This window comes from Hemiscyllium ocellatum, chromosome 12 (assembly GCF_020745735.1).
Source record: "Hemiscyllium ocellatum isolate sHemOce1 chromosome 12, sHemOce1.pat.X.cur, whole genome shotgun sequence".
Lineage (NCBI taxonomy): Eukaryota > Metazoa > Chordata > Chondrichthyes > Orectolobiformes > Hemiscylliidae > Hemiscyllium > Hemiscyllium ocellatum.
The window spans coordinates 93827884-93842048 of record NC_083412.1 but is presented as its reverse complement, the minus strand read 5'-3'; the positions used below and the strand labels follow the sequence as shown (position 1 = coordinate 93842048).

The window sequence follows — 14165 nt, the reverse complement described above, 5'->3', positions numbered from 1 at the left end:
GAGTAACCCACCCAGACCCATTTTCCTCTAACTAATGCACCTAACACAATGGCAGTTTAGAATGGTCAATTCACCTGACCTGCACATCTTTGGACAGTGGGAGGAAACCGGAGCACCCAGAGGAAACCCACTCAGACACAGGGAGAATGTGCAAACTCCACACAGACAGTCACCCAAGGCTGGAATCGAACCTGGGACCCTGGCGCTGTGAGGCAGCAGTGCAAACCACTGAGCCACCGTGCTGCCCCAAGTGGTAAATTTTAAGGAGAGATTACACATAGCTAAAGTTAGATGTTTAAGGGATGATTTGATTGAAGATTATAAGGTTAAACAGAAGGGAAGATTATTGAGAAGATAAGGAAACTCTTTCAGTGCTATTTATTAAATCCTAGATGCACTATCCAGAAATTAGATCCAGACCTTTGGGAGTGGAATTGGGAAACTCTTCTATGAGGAAATAGTGACAGAATTTTTGACCTTTCCAAAAACCGACAGTTCATGCTCAATCAATCATTTGTCAGCCTTCATTTTAAAATTATTTTTGCGATCAGAGGAATCAAGGGATATGACAAAAGGTTGGTATTTCTATCCCAGATTGACCGTAATCTCACTGAATGACACAAGAGAAACCAAAGTGCTCCTGTTCCCTTATTTCTGTATGCCAGTTGATTTTCTTAAATTTACACATCTCACGTAATAATAATTTTGATATATTTCCCTGTGGGCTATTGTAGTTCCAGTAAGTAGTTGTATTGAAAGAAGTACCATGCTCTTTACAATTCCATTGCACTTCCAACTCCACTATTCTTTTCCATGATTCTTGAACACATTATCATCCCCTATTTTTATTCTCAACTCCACGTTGGAACCCTTCCTGTTAGTTTTGTCGTAGAGGTGGAAATCTGTGAATTTTAAATCACCAAACACACCTCTCTCTATGTGAATATGCTGCATTGTCCCTATTCGTCCTCCTTTAAGTAATGACATCCCTTTTGGACATGTTGGAGTCCCCAAAAGATCTGTATTTGACTCGTGTACTCAACAGAGTGCTACTTCAATCAAAGACTTGGCACGATGTGCCTCACTTACAACACCCAACAATGCTGTTTTCATAAATGTGAGCTGCTGTTGTCAAGTTAGCGTTGTCCTGTGGAGGGAGTATTTAGCTACAGGAATGCAAATAGCCCAAAGAAAGTCAGCTGATGTGGTCAGGGTGTGTCAAGCTGCAAGAACATGACTAGCTAGAGGTTGGAGGGATGCAAAAAGGACCCATGTCCAGGAAGGTATAGAATCATCATTCTTTTGTTTGGCCCATTCAGTCTGTGTCAGCACACTTCAGTCAGATCCATTTCCTCAGTCTGTCTTCAAAACCATCAAACATTCATTCCATTTTGAGAGAGGTGAGACAAAGTGCAGCAGGCGATTTACAATTTTCGATACAGTGGGCAGAGCTACCCTCGCCAATACCAAAATTCATCCGTGATAGATCTTTCATGAGCCTATATCAAACAAGGCAGGCAGTTCTTTTGAAATGGAATTGAAATGTGACAGAGCAGCCCTTGGATTGAAAAACTCATTCTGCAGCTTGTTGTTTTGAGCTGGTGCAGGATTTCCTCAGCAGCTGGATGACCAAGGTTCTGGGAGCCATTCAGTACTATTTGTCCAGCATATTTTACCAGCCCCCTTTGGTTAATTGGGAATCCAGATGTTGCCAATTCTGTCTTTAATAGAACATAGAAAAATACAGCACAGTACAGTCCCTTTGGCCCTCGATGTTGCGCCGATCCAAGCCCACCTAACCTACACTGGCCCGCTTTCCTCCATATGCCTATCCAATGCCCGTTTAAATGCCCGTAAAGAGGGAGAGTCCACCACTGTTACTGGCAGGGCATTCCATGAACTCATGACTTGCTGAGTAAAGAATCTACCCCTAACATCTGTCCTATACCTGTCACCCCTTAATTTAAAGCTGTGTCCCCTAGTAATGTCTTTGTTTGGTGGATGTCATGTAATTGACACTGTTTTGATGTTTGACCTCAATATGGGGGAAGCACAAAACAATGTCACGTGACTCATGAGACATTAAATGGATTTACTTTAAACAGGACACTGCTGTGAGTTAATTTTGGACTCATACCTGCAGCAGTAGCAAAATTTGTATCTAATTCTGGTTCTTGTGAATGGTTGTTTCAAAGTAGGTGTTACATCAGGTGCTGTTTTCCTACACCCTTGGGGAACTTAAAAGGTCATGTGACACTATTCAGATCAGAGTATGGAAATCTCTCCAGCTTACTGCAAAAGTGAAACGTGAGTGAAGCTCTGGTCGTCCCGTGGTTAGGAATTAGTATTTCCACTACTTTCAGTTTGGATTCATTACCAGCCAAGGAACTCAGCTTGCATGGAACATTAAAAACCAACATATTGGGACAGTCTATATGATTGTAATCATGTTAATATTTGCCAAGCATGTTCTGCGTCCAGTATACAGCCTGAGAGAGCAAGATTTGCAGGGCCTCCTGTTCAAAATCAGCTATTAAAATATAGATCAATATGTATTCTAGAGTTTGGCTCTATTGTCTTTCCAAGCTAGCACGTTGGATGGTGAGGCTTCAGTTTCCCAGTTTGTGAAATGATCATGCATATTTGAATCGGATAGAAAGTACAAATTTTTTGACACTGACTCAGTTGCCTGGTTTTGATGCCTTCAGATAATTTCGGTGAAGATGGCTTTATTTATTCCACATGTCTCAGGAAACTTGTCTCAATCTGTGGTCAGGTGACCACTGCAGCTATTTTAGAACCATATTTCTTTTCTTAAAGCCATTTTCGACTAAATAGCCTGGGTGGTTTTCTTTTGTATTTCTTAAGGGGGTGAATTTGCATTACTTTTATGAAAGTTTTGTTTTAAAAAAGCAACTTTGAGAGACACTGGAATCAAAGTCATAGAGGTATACATCACAGAAAATGCTCGTTCAGCTCATCGAGTCTGCACCGGACAAAAACAACCACTAATCCCGTTTTCCCTTGGCCTTGTATGCCTTTGCATCAGAAGTACACATCTAAATACATCCAAAATGTAGACATTGTTCCTCTACCACCTCTACAGACTGAGAGTTCCAGATTCCCACCGTCCTCTATGTATTGTTTCCTCTGATCTCCTCTAAACCTGTTGCTCCTTAGCTCTAATCTGTTCCCTCGATCATTGATTCCTCCACCAAGGAGGCAAATTTCTTCCTATCTGTGTCATACATTCCAATAATGTCTCTCCCTCGGTGTTGTTTGCCCCAAGGAAACTCCAGTCTATCCAATCTCTCTTCACGCCTAAAATTCTTGACTTTGTCTTCACTCCGAAAGGCTCAGATTCCACTAGGGACCCCTGAGTAGTGCACAAAAGCAGGAACTCCGACTGATTTCCAGTTTTCACTTGCTAATTCAAACTGTTGTGTCAATGCTGCCAATGCAGTGGATGTCAGTGAACTCAGGATAGTACAGGCAATACACGTTGCAAGGATGTGTGAAAATGAATTTCTCAAGTCTTCTCTTTGCTATTTAGTTTACAGCTTATATATTTAAAATTTCTTCCCCATTGCTCTTGTAGAGGAGTTCGATAAGGAAACTGGTCAGGTATTGACTGGAATGAACACCTTGCCGCGTGATTTGAAAGAGTATGTGAGGGATGACAACCGAAAGTTTGAGAAGGAGTTGCAAGAGTGGGACGCACAACAGGAGAAAAAAGCCCAACAGGAAAAGATGGAGATACACACTACCCAGAGAGAACCCCATGGAGCATCTACCTCAGGTGAATGCTTAAAAATAATTTGTTACCTCGTTTGGTCTGCTGAATTGGAATTTTTTTCATATGTTGACGTATTTTGAATAGTGGTTTAGCAGGTGTCTTGAAGCATTGTGCTAACCATACATCTTTTACTGTTCTGTAAAAACTGAGCTATGCAGATCAAAATATCTTGGGTACAGTTTCTGTTCTGTCTTAAGTTAGCTGACTTAGCAATCGCTTGCAGTAAGGTTTTTGGCACCCTTCAGCTGTTGGAGAAAATTCCTACCAGTGTTGTCAGTCCTGATCTCAACTGGTTGGCCATGGTGTACGGATATCAGGCTACTCCATTGTGTGCACCCGGTAGTGAGAATCAGATTGACTTTGGCTGTTCAGCTATCTGTAGACCTGTTTATCCAGAGAGTTGTTGAAAATGGAGTTTGTCACTGTGTGGAATTCATGTAACTAGATGCACTGAAGAAGTAGTTGGGTAGGAGCATGATCCTAACAGGTTATATCAGTAAGGTGAACATATGGCCCCGCAAGTCTGTTCCACCATTCATTACAGCCATGACTAATAGAACATAGAAAAATACAGCGCAGTACAGGCCCTTCGGCCCTCGATGTTGCGCCGATCCAAGCCCACCTAACCTACACTAGCCCACTTTCCTCCATATGCCTATCCAATGCCCATTTAAATGCCCATAAAGAGGGAGAGTCCACCACTGTTACTGGCAGGGCATTCCATGAACTCACGACTCGCTGAGTAAGGAATCTACCCCTAACATCTGTCCTATACCTACCACCCCTTAATTTAAAGCTATGCCCCCTCGTAGTCTCTGACTCCATATTTGGAAAAAGGTTCTCATGGTCAACCCTATCTAAATCCCTAATCATCTTGTACACCTCTATCAAGTCACCCCTAAACCTTCTTTTCTCCAATGAGAACAGCCCCAAGTGCCGCAGCCTTTCCTCATACGATCTTCCTACCATACCAGCAACATCCTGGTAAACCTCCTTTGCACCCGTTCCAGTGCCTCCACATCCTTCCTATAGTGTGGCGACCAAAACAGCACACAATACTCCAGATGCGGCCGCACCAGAGTCTTATACAACTGCAGCATGACCTCAGGACTCCGGAGCTCAATTCCTTTATCAATAAAAGCCAGTACGCCATATGCCTTCTTCACAGCACTATTTACCTGGGTGGCAACTTTCAGAGATCTGTGTACATGGACACCAAGATCCCTCTGCTCGTCCACACTACCAAGTGTCCGACCATTAGCCCAGTACTCCATCTTCTTGTTACTCTTACCAAAGTGAATCACTTCACACTTAGCTACATTGAACTCCATTTGCCACCTTTCTGCCCAGCTCTGCAGCTTATCTATATTCCGCTGTAACCTGCCACATCCTTTCTCACTGTCAACAACTCCACTGACTTTCGTATCATCTGCAAACTTGCTCACCCAAACTTCTAGCCCCTCCTCCAGGTCATTTATAAAAATGACAAACAGCAATGGTCCCAAAACGGATCCTTGCGGAATCTTCTGCTTTGGCTCTGATTTATTGCCTGCTCCTGGTATGCCTTGATTCCTTGAGGGATCAAACATTCGCTAATCCAGCCTAAAATTTCTACTCATTGATGGAGCATCCATAACCCTGATAAGTAGACCATTCCATAGATTCAAACCTACTGATTGAAGAAATTTCTCCTTCTAGCAGTCCTAATTCATGAACTCCTTTTCCAGAGACCCTGCGACCATGTGCTAGATTTCCAAACTTCTCATCAAATAACCCAGTGGTAGCAACAACAACGTTCACCTTCTCATTTTCATGTCATGGGGCATCTCAAGGGTGGTCTCACCAAGATGAAATGTGGATGAAAAGAAGCTTGTGTGGAGTACAAATGCCGGCAGAGAATCTGTGAGCTGGATGTTTCTGTGCTGTAAAATTTCACGCAATTCTGAGATCATCAAACAGTGTACATTAGGAACCTGAGCTCTTCTGTTCTGAATGCCCTCCCCCCCACTCTCTGTTTCACAGTACAGCATACAAGGAAACTTGAAGTTTATCATTTGACATTTGTTGGTTTGTTTCATAATTAATGTTAGACTGTTGAAAACATTTGGTAGTAGTATTAGCTCACGTAGAGAGCTGAAGTAGGCTCCAGAGGGTGGTTATCACCTGTATACTCCCATAGGGTAAAAACATCCTTCTGGGGAGAATCCTGGTAAGATACTTGGCTTAAAATTCTCTTGTTTCTTTTTGCAAGGAAAAGAATTGGAATACCTAGAGCAACCTTCGGCAAAAGATCTCTCTAAAGTTTGTGAAGGAGATACTGCAAGGATGGTCACCAAAGCTGCCACAGAGTATGACGACCGGGGTCCAGAGGCTGCGCTGCAAGCGGTATGACTTGCAACAAGCCAACTTTTCTTTACTATTTACTTACAATATCAAATAAAGAAGTGCTGAATAGTGAATGTCAGGCCAGTTCTTGCTCGCTAAGAAACACCATTTGACCACTCCCATCCATCTTCTTTACGCACCCCATTAAAGGCCATGATTTGTTTGTGTTACATACAGGAGTATTGTACCCCAGCGAGAGAGTGGATTTTTCTTTTCCCTCCACCGCCATTATCCTCAAAGCACTCCCCCTGTGACGTAGTGGTGGGTACACCATGAAGATGTAAATTATTGCTTGTGAAAATCTTCTGGATGTTCTGAGCTCATAATAGAGCCCTGTATAAATTCAAGTTACAGCTTTCCCTTCCCATCCTAACCCCAGCCAAAACCCCTCCATTCCTCTCTGTTTAATTCCTTCCCAAAGAAGTGAACTCCCACCCGGTAGTATTTCTTTCGGTGTCAGTAGCCTTCAGTCTCCTTCCAGATACCTCAGCCAAGATGGCACTGTTGGCTTTCCATGAGGAAGAAAAGCATGTTTGCATCTGTTTGACGAGCTGTCAGTGTCATGGCCGTGTCAATTGCTTATTGCCTGCACGCCCACCTAATTGGAGGTGCTGGACAATTCATGTAAACTGGCCTTCAGTTTACTGCTGTAGGGGGAGCTACAGTTACCATTCCAAGCCTGACACGAACCAGGTGAGACGAACAACAATCCAGTCCGATTGTTATGTACAGTTCACCTTCTCAATTAACTTGCTGGGACATCGAAGGGTCCAAGTTTTTAAATTAAACTGTGAAGTGGCAGCTTTGCACTTTCCAGAGGTACAGCACTCCTGTAAATAACATGCTTTATAACAATTTATTTGCTAATCTTTATTTGTTCATTGTGCCATATTTCATTTCTGGACCACCAGGTCTAGCCTCGCCGGTTCAAACTTCATTGTCCCACAGTTGTCTTGTATTACTTCAAATCAAAACGCAGATGTACAAGAGTTAAAGAAGCCGACCTATATTCTTCCAATAAACAGATTCTAACATTCCTCCCATTACAGTATTTTTCTGTGTTTTATTTGGGGGAGGGAGAGGCAGAGGTCGAGTTTGCAAACGTGCTGTCAACCTCTGCTTTGTGCCTTACTTCCTGGCAGTGATTGTCAGGAACTCTGACCAAGATTGTGTGGCACAGGACAGAGGTTAGTAGAGGCAGCACACAAATCTTGTATTCCTGAAATTGACCTTGGCTGTGAAGACTTTTATGGTTTATTAAACCCTCTATGTTTTCAATATTCTGCCAGTTATTTAAGCTGTTGTGCTTCTTTTGCTCCTTAACATGTGTGTTTGTATATATCTGTAAAGGAGATATTTTCATGGACAGAGATTATAACTTTGACACCAACTGTGGAACAGTGTGGTTTAAATCTGTCCCAGCAGAGCGGCACGGTGGCTCAGTGGTTAACACTGCAGCCTCACAGCACTAGGGACTCTGGTTCAATTCCAGCCTTGGGTGACTGTCACTGTGGAGCTTGCACATTCTCTCCATTTCTGCGTGGGTTTCCTCTGGGTGCCGGTTTCCTCCCACAGTCCAAAAGATGTGCAGGTTAGGTGGATTGGTCATGCTAAATTGCCCATAGTGTTAGGTGCATTAGTTAGACAGAAATGGGTCTGGGTGGGTTCCTCCTCAGATGATCGGTGTGCACTTATTGGGCCAAATGGCCTGTTTCCACACTCTAGCGAAGCTAATCTAATCTAATCTAAAAGCAGTTAGGAGGGAAGGGGTTTGAGGAGCAGATAGGATGCTCTTTCTTAAACCTATTTAGGAAAGTTCAATGCTGCACACGTCCTTGACAGCAATCCAGCACACATGGTGAATCAGCAGGACATCCAGGATACAGTGCAACCATATAATAGATAGGATGCATTCTGCAAAGCAAAGGATTGTGGGTACAGCAGTCACCATTATTACAGACTGTAAGGTGACTAAAGGTGACAGTATGTTACATGACAAAGCTTCCATTCCAACCAGTATTGGCGACCCTGCAAGGTTGCAACTGTCTCTGAACAGATTTCAGTCATAACAGGTAATATAGATTGAAGAGCTCATTATCTGAAAGAACAGGCATTATGCATGATAAAGGCTACTGGTTTATAGTGATGAAATGTTAAATTAGTCTGTTAACTGAATGGATACCTGTAACAACTGAAAGCCAGTGACCCTAGGTGTGCTTGAAACAAAAATCCTTCAGTTAACTGGGTAACACAGCTTGCAAGGTTACTAAATGTAGGTTTATACTGAGTTTGGTAGCTTATTTGTACTGATGTCCAAATGACATAGGGCCCACAGTTCCTCAGCTGGTTCAGGGATCAGAGATTGAACCCAGATGCTTGTGAGTCCTGTCATTGAGGTCAGCAAAGATGTTAAGGAAGTAAGTCAGAGTGCAGTAGCAGAACACTTTATAATTGGTTTTGTAATCCTGAACTATGAGTTGATCCTGACATAGTGCTTTGGGAGTTAAGTTTGATAAATTATTTTGATGTACAACTACTAATAGTGACATGGACCATGAAGCGATCAGATTATCTCAGTCTAGTTCATTCATTTGGATCCCTCAGGGAAAGAAATATGTTGTCCTTACCCACTGTGTCCTCTATGTGACTCCAGATCTCGAACAATGCAGTTGGCTTTTATTTGCCCTCCTAAATAGCTTTGGTTGCCACTTAGTTTTGTTCACAAAGGTACATAAGAATTGCCAATAAATGCTGGCCTAGCCAATGACAACACTTGGTGCATTTAAAAGGCCCCAAGCATGGAAGTTAAGTGACCAAGAGTATGATTTTGAGTAACATGCAGACCTCAACTCAGATGCTTGCTCTTGATAATATTCTCAAGTCAAGTTACAAGTTTTGTTTCTTTGTTCTTTGGACATGGACATTGTTGTTGAGTCTGGCATTCAGTTCCTAAATGCGCCAAGATCCATGTGGTGGGCCACCTTCTTAAAATGCGGGTAATAATTTTACACAACTGGTTAACTCATTCGGTTACTTTAAAAGGAAGTTAAGACGGAGAAGGCCAGGCAGGGTAAGGGCATTAGGTTTCCTTCCTTAGTGGGACATTGGTGTACTCTTTACTTCCATTTAACCCTTAATAAGCCTTTCATTTAAAAAGCTATGTTGTCTTTAGGGTCATTACTGTAGACAGGCAGGGCTGGGGTAGGACAGTCTTCACCTTAGCTACTTCTACTTCCTGGTACAGGCAAGTTTTAGTCTTCACCTAACTTTTAATTCCTAGCTCAGATGACTTTACTTCAGTCTACTGGTAGTAAGCTGAAAATGCCTTCTCCCAGTTAACCTCAAATTTTATGCAGTTACAAAAACCAAGCAAAGGATGCTTACCAGTTTCACAGTGTAGGGTACCAAAATGGAAACAGGCAAAGATAACTGAAGTACATTGATTAAGTTAACTGTTTTAACAGGTGTCACTCATTCTTGGATCATCTGGTCTAATAGTAGCCCCATCTTCATGGACACTGCCAAGTCTCTCAAGGATGTCCCAATGCCTTTCCTTCCTTAGAGGAACACCTCCCTCTGTCTAATCACCACATACTCCAACTCTCTTTGTTCAGTGCCCCTAATTCAAATTATTTTGCAATATATTAATGGCAATGTTCCAATTAGTGCGTATGGCCAGAAGCTCCAGGTGTTCAGCTGTGCACTTGAGTGAGACTCCAGGGGCTGCATGTTATTCTGGGAAACTGTGCTTGGTATTGTCAGCTGGGTTGCATCATTTTAGATATGGTGGTTGGGATCGGCCAACATATTTTCTGAATACATGTGAAGAAGTGAATTGCTGTGCACCGTCTAAAATTGCACAGGTTTCTTTAGCCAGCGGACAAAAATCAAATTTGTCAAAACATTTTCCCTGTTCTCAATCCCAAGCTGTCCAAATGTGAACACTTGTCCTGTCTGTGAATTGCATTCTTTTGCTTCCCTGCAGTTGCCAACATCATCACTTGGGGATTGCACTTGCAGTCTCCATTCCTCTTGTCCCTCCTACTCCTCTTGCCTGCTCCTCCATTAAGTTGCACACTAAATGTAGATTCTGTATATTCTCTCATCCTCATTGAAGGACCGTATAGGGGAAGGAAATGTTCTCTCCTGTGGAATCAGTAAACGTGGTTCCTGATTATGCAAAGTTGAATTGATTGTATTCTGTATTTTTATTTTACTTTTCTTTGTTTTTGGTATCAGTGCTTTTTCCAGACTCGTCTAAAGTTTGTCTACAGAACAAATTGTCAGAAAAAGTCCCACTTAAATCTGCACTCAATTCATTAACTGAAGTTCCTCACTTGCTATCATAACTAGTGACAGACCAGTAAATATCCATGTTTCAACCTAGTAAAGTACAGGAGTAGTGTTTATGTTTTGTCGTTTGCAGGATGGTCCCTTCAAATATTATCTGATTCTGGGGGATTCCCTGCAAATTGATTCTCAGTCACTGACACTGCCACCTTTGGTTTCAGTGCATTACTGTAATGATCAGTGTTTGCCACTGGATGGTGCTCTGTGGCCACACATTAAATGGTAAATTCTCCTTTATGCCAAAATGTGGTTGCACATAGGTTCAAGCAATGATTTGCCCCAAACACCCAATTGGCAAGTGTGGCTGTGGACACCGCTGAGGCATCCCAGATGTCCTTTTTGGGAACTTCTACATTCTGTGTACCATAGTTGCAAAATCACCTTCCTCTACCCACCAAGAATAATGAGGTCGGTGGGTACAAGGGAATAGCACAATCTGCAAGTTCCCCTGGAAAGGAGTGAGCCCTCTGTAAAATTGGCACCGCGCTTTGTGACCCTTCATCTTTTTCTTTCCCGATACCGTCCTTCACTTCCTGACCTTCCCCTTTTCCCGTAGGCCTCTGCTCCAGCTTCCCCCGAGCCTGGTCTCAGCCAGCGTGTGGTTGACGTGGAGATTTCCCCAGTAGGAAGGTTGGTCATAGAGTCAGAGGAAGGCGGTTATGATGATGAGGTATCTACGCAGTGCCCGACTGTGTGTAAATGACTGGATAGCATGTGGGCATTTGTTGCATGGCACTTCCGAATGGGCATGACTCTGTGCACTGCTGTGCATCAGAGTACTAGTGTTACAGTTTAAATAATTTCTTAAAGGACACAACACAGAACAAGTTACATAATGCAGGGTAGATGAGTGCACATAATAAAATGCAGGATAGAAGGCACAGCTAGCCAGGGAGCACAGGGGTAAAGGAATGTTCTACAGTGCCAGGTCAGGGAAAGTGCATAATTTCAAACTTAACATAGACTAGACACCAAATTATGAGCAGGGGACAGGATGCAATGGAAAGTAGGGTAGAGAGTATACTATATGTTACAAGGTAATGGAGACGGTGCATTGTTCGATTCAGGGCAATGAAGTTGGCACATTCTATGATGCTGGGTAGGGGAGAGGATGCATTGTGCGATGCTGGGTAGGGGAGAGGATGCATTGTGCCATATATGGTATAGAAGAGGATGCATTGTACCATACACGGTAGAGGACACCATGCATTGTGCAATGCAGGACAAAAGTGAGGACTGCAGATGCTGGAAATCAGAGTCTAGATTAGAGTGGTGCTGGAAAAATACAGCAGGTCAGGCAGCATCTGAGGAGCAGGAGAGTCGAACGTTTCGGGCAAAAGCCCTTCGTCAGGAATGAAGGTAGGGAGCCTCCGGGGTGGAGAGATAAATGGGAGGAGGGTGGGGTTGAGGAGAAGGTAGCAAAGAGTACAATAGGTGGATGGAGGTGGGGTTGAAGGTGATAGGTCAGAGGGGAGGGTGGAGCGGATAGGTGGGAAGGAAGATTGACAGGTAGGACAGGTCATGGGGGCAGGGCTGAGCTGGAAGGTTGGAACTGGGGTAAGGTGGAGGGGGAGGGGAAATGAGGAAACAAGTGAAGTCCACATTGATGCCCTGGGGTTGAAGTGCTCCGAGGCGGAAAATGAGGCGTTCTTCCTCCAGGCGTCTTGGTGGTGAGGGAGTGGCGGTGGAGGAGGCCCAGGACCTCCATGCCCTCGGCAGAGTGGGAGGGGGAGTTGAAATGTTAGGCCACGGGGCTGTGGAGTTGATTGGTGTGGATGTCACTGAGATGTTCCCTAAAACGCTCTGTGAGTAGGTGTCCAGTCTCCCCGATGTAAGGAGACCGCATCAGGAGCAATGGATACAATAAATGACATTTATGGATGTGCAGATGAAACTTTGATGGATGTGGAAGGCTCCTTTGGGGCCTTGGATGGTGGTGAGGGAGGAGGTGTGGGCACAGGTTTTGTAATTCCTGTGGTGGCAGGAGAAGGGGCCAGGAGGGGAGGGTTGTTTGATTGGGGGGGGGGCGTGGACCTGACCAGGCAGTTATGGAGGAAACAGTCTTTGTGGAAAGGGGTGGGGAGGGAAATATATCCCTGATGGTGGGGTCCGTTTGGGGGTGGCGGAAATATTGGTGGATGATATGGTTTAAAGGTTGGTAGGGTGGAAGGTGAGGACCAGGGGGGTTCTGTCCTTGTTACGGTTGGAGGGGTGAGGTGTGGGAAGTGGTTGAGTTGCATTGGAGGGCATCTTCAACCACGTGGGAAGGGAAATTGCAGTCTCTAAAGAAGGAGGCCATCTGGTGTGTTCTGCAGTGGAACTGGTCCTCCTGGGAGCAGATATGATGGAGGTGGAGGAATTGGGAATACGGGATCGCAGTATTGCAGCAGGTAGGGTGGGAAGAGGTGTAATCCAGGTAGCTGTGAGAGTCGGTGAGATTGTGAAAAATGTCAGTGTCAATTCGGTCATCATTGATATTGATGGAGATGTCCATGAGAGGGAGGGAGGTGTCAGAGATGATCCAGGTGAGTTTAAGGTTGGGATGGAATGTGTTGATGAACTGCTCAACCTCGCGGGAGCACGAGGTGGCACCGATGCAGTCATCAATATAGTGGAGGAAGACGTGGAGAGTGGTGCCGGTGTAACTACGGAAGATGGACTGCTCTACGTAGCCGACAAAGAGGCAGGCATAGCTGGGCCCATACGTGTGTCCATGGCTACCCCTTGGGTTGGAGGAAGTGGGTGGATTCGAAGGAGAAATGCAGGGTGGGGGAGAGAATGCATTGTACCATATAGGGTAGAGGAGACCATGCATTATGCAATGCAGGGTCGGGGAGATGATGTGTTGCACGATGTTGGGTAGGGCAGATGATGCATTGGGCGATGCAAAATAGGGCATATGATGTGTTGTGCGATACAGGGTTGGGACAATAATGCTTTGGGCAATGCAGTGATGGGGAGAGGCTGCATTGGGCATTGCAAGATAGGGGAGAAGATGTATTGTCCATTGCAGGGTAGGGGAGAGGATGCATTGTACCATACAGGGTAGGGGAGAAGGTGTTGTTCGATGCAGAATTGGGACGATAATACATTGTAGGGGAGAGGATGCATTATGTGATGCAGGGTAGAGGATGCATTATGCCATACAAGGTATGGAAGAGGATGCATTGTACCATACAGGATAGAGGAGACAGTGTATTGGGCGATGCAGGGTTGGGGAGATGATGCATTGGGCGATGCAGGGTTGGGGAGATGATGCATTGGGCGATGCAGGGTTGGGACAATAATGCATTGGGCGATGCAGGATAGGGGAGAGAATGCATTATGCTTTGCAGGGTAGGGAAGAACATGCATCGTATCATACAGGGTAGGGGAGATGATGCATTTGTGTGATGCAGGGTAGGGGAGAGGATTCATTGTACCACACAGGGTAGGGGAAAGGATTCATTGTGCAATGCAGGGTAGGGGAGAGTGGGTATAAATAGAATGTTGGGGAGAGTGTGAATGTATGCCTTTTGATAAAGGAGAGAGAATCTACTGTGTATTGTAAGGTGTAAGATACGAGTTTTGCATTATGCAAGATGTGGGAGGGGCTGCACGGTGCAATGCAGGCTAAGAAAGTGTGCATACTCTT

At 44.4% G+C, this 14165-nt stretch overlaps 1 protein-coding gene across 2 annotated transcripts in view; it reads left to right on the top strand.

The window, feature by feature from the left end:
• usp25 (ubiquitin specific peptidase 25) overlaps positions 1-14165 on the top strand; it is a 201810-nt gene that overhangs the window by 124762 nt on the left and 62883 nt on the right. For both annotated transcript variants that reach the window (XM_060833849.1, XM_060833848.1), the window contains exons 17-18: positions 3599-3799; positions 6048-6181. In XM_060833849.1, the coding sequence (XP_060689832.1) occupies positions 3599-3799; positions 6048-6181 (335 nt within the window). The remainder of the gene's footprint in view (positions 1-3598; positions 3800-6047; positions 6182-14165) is intronic.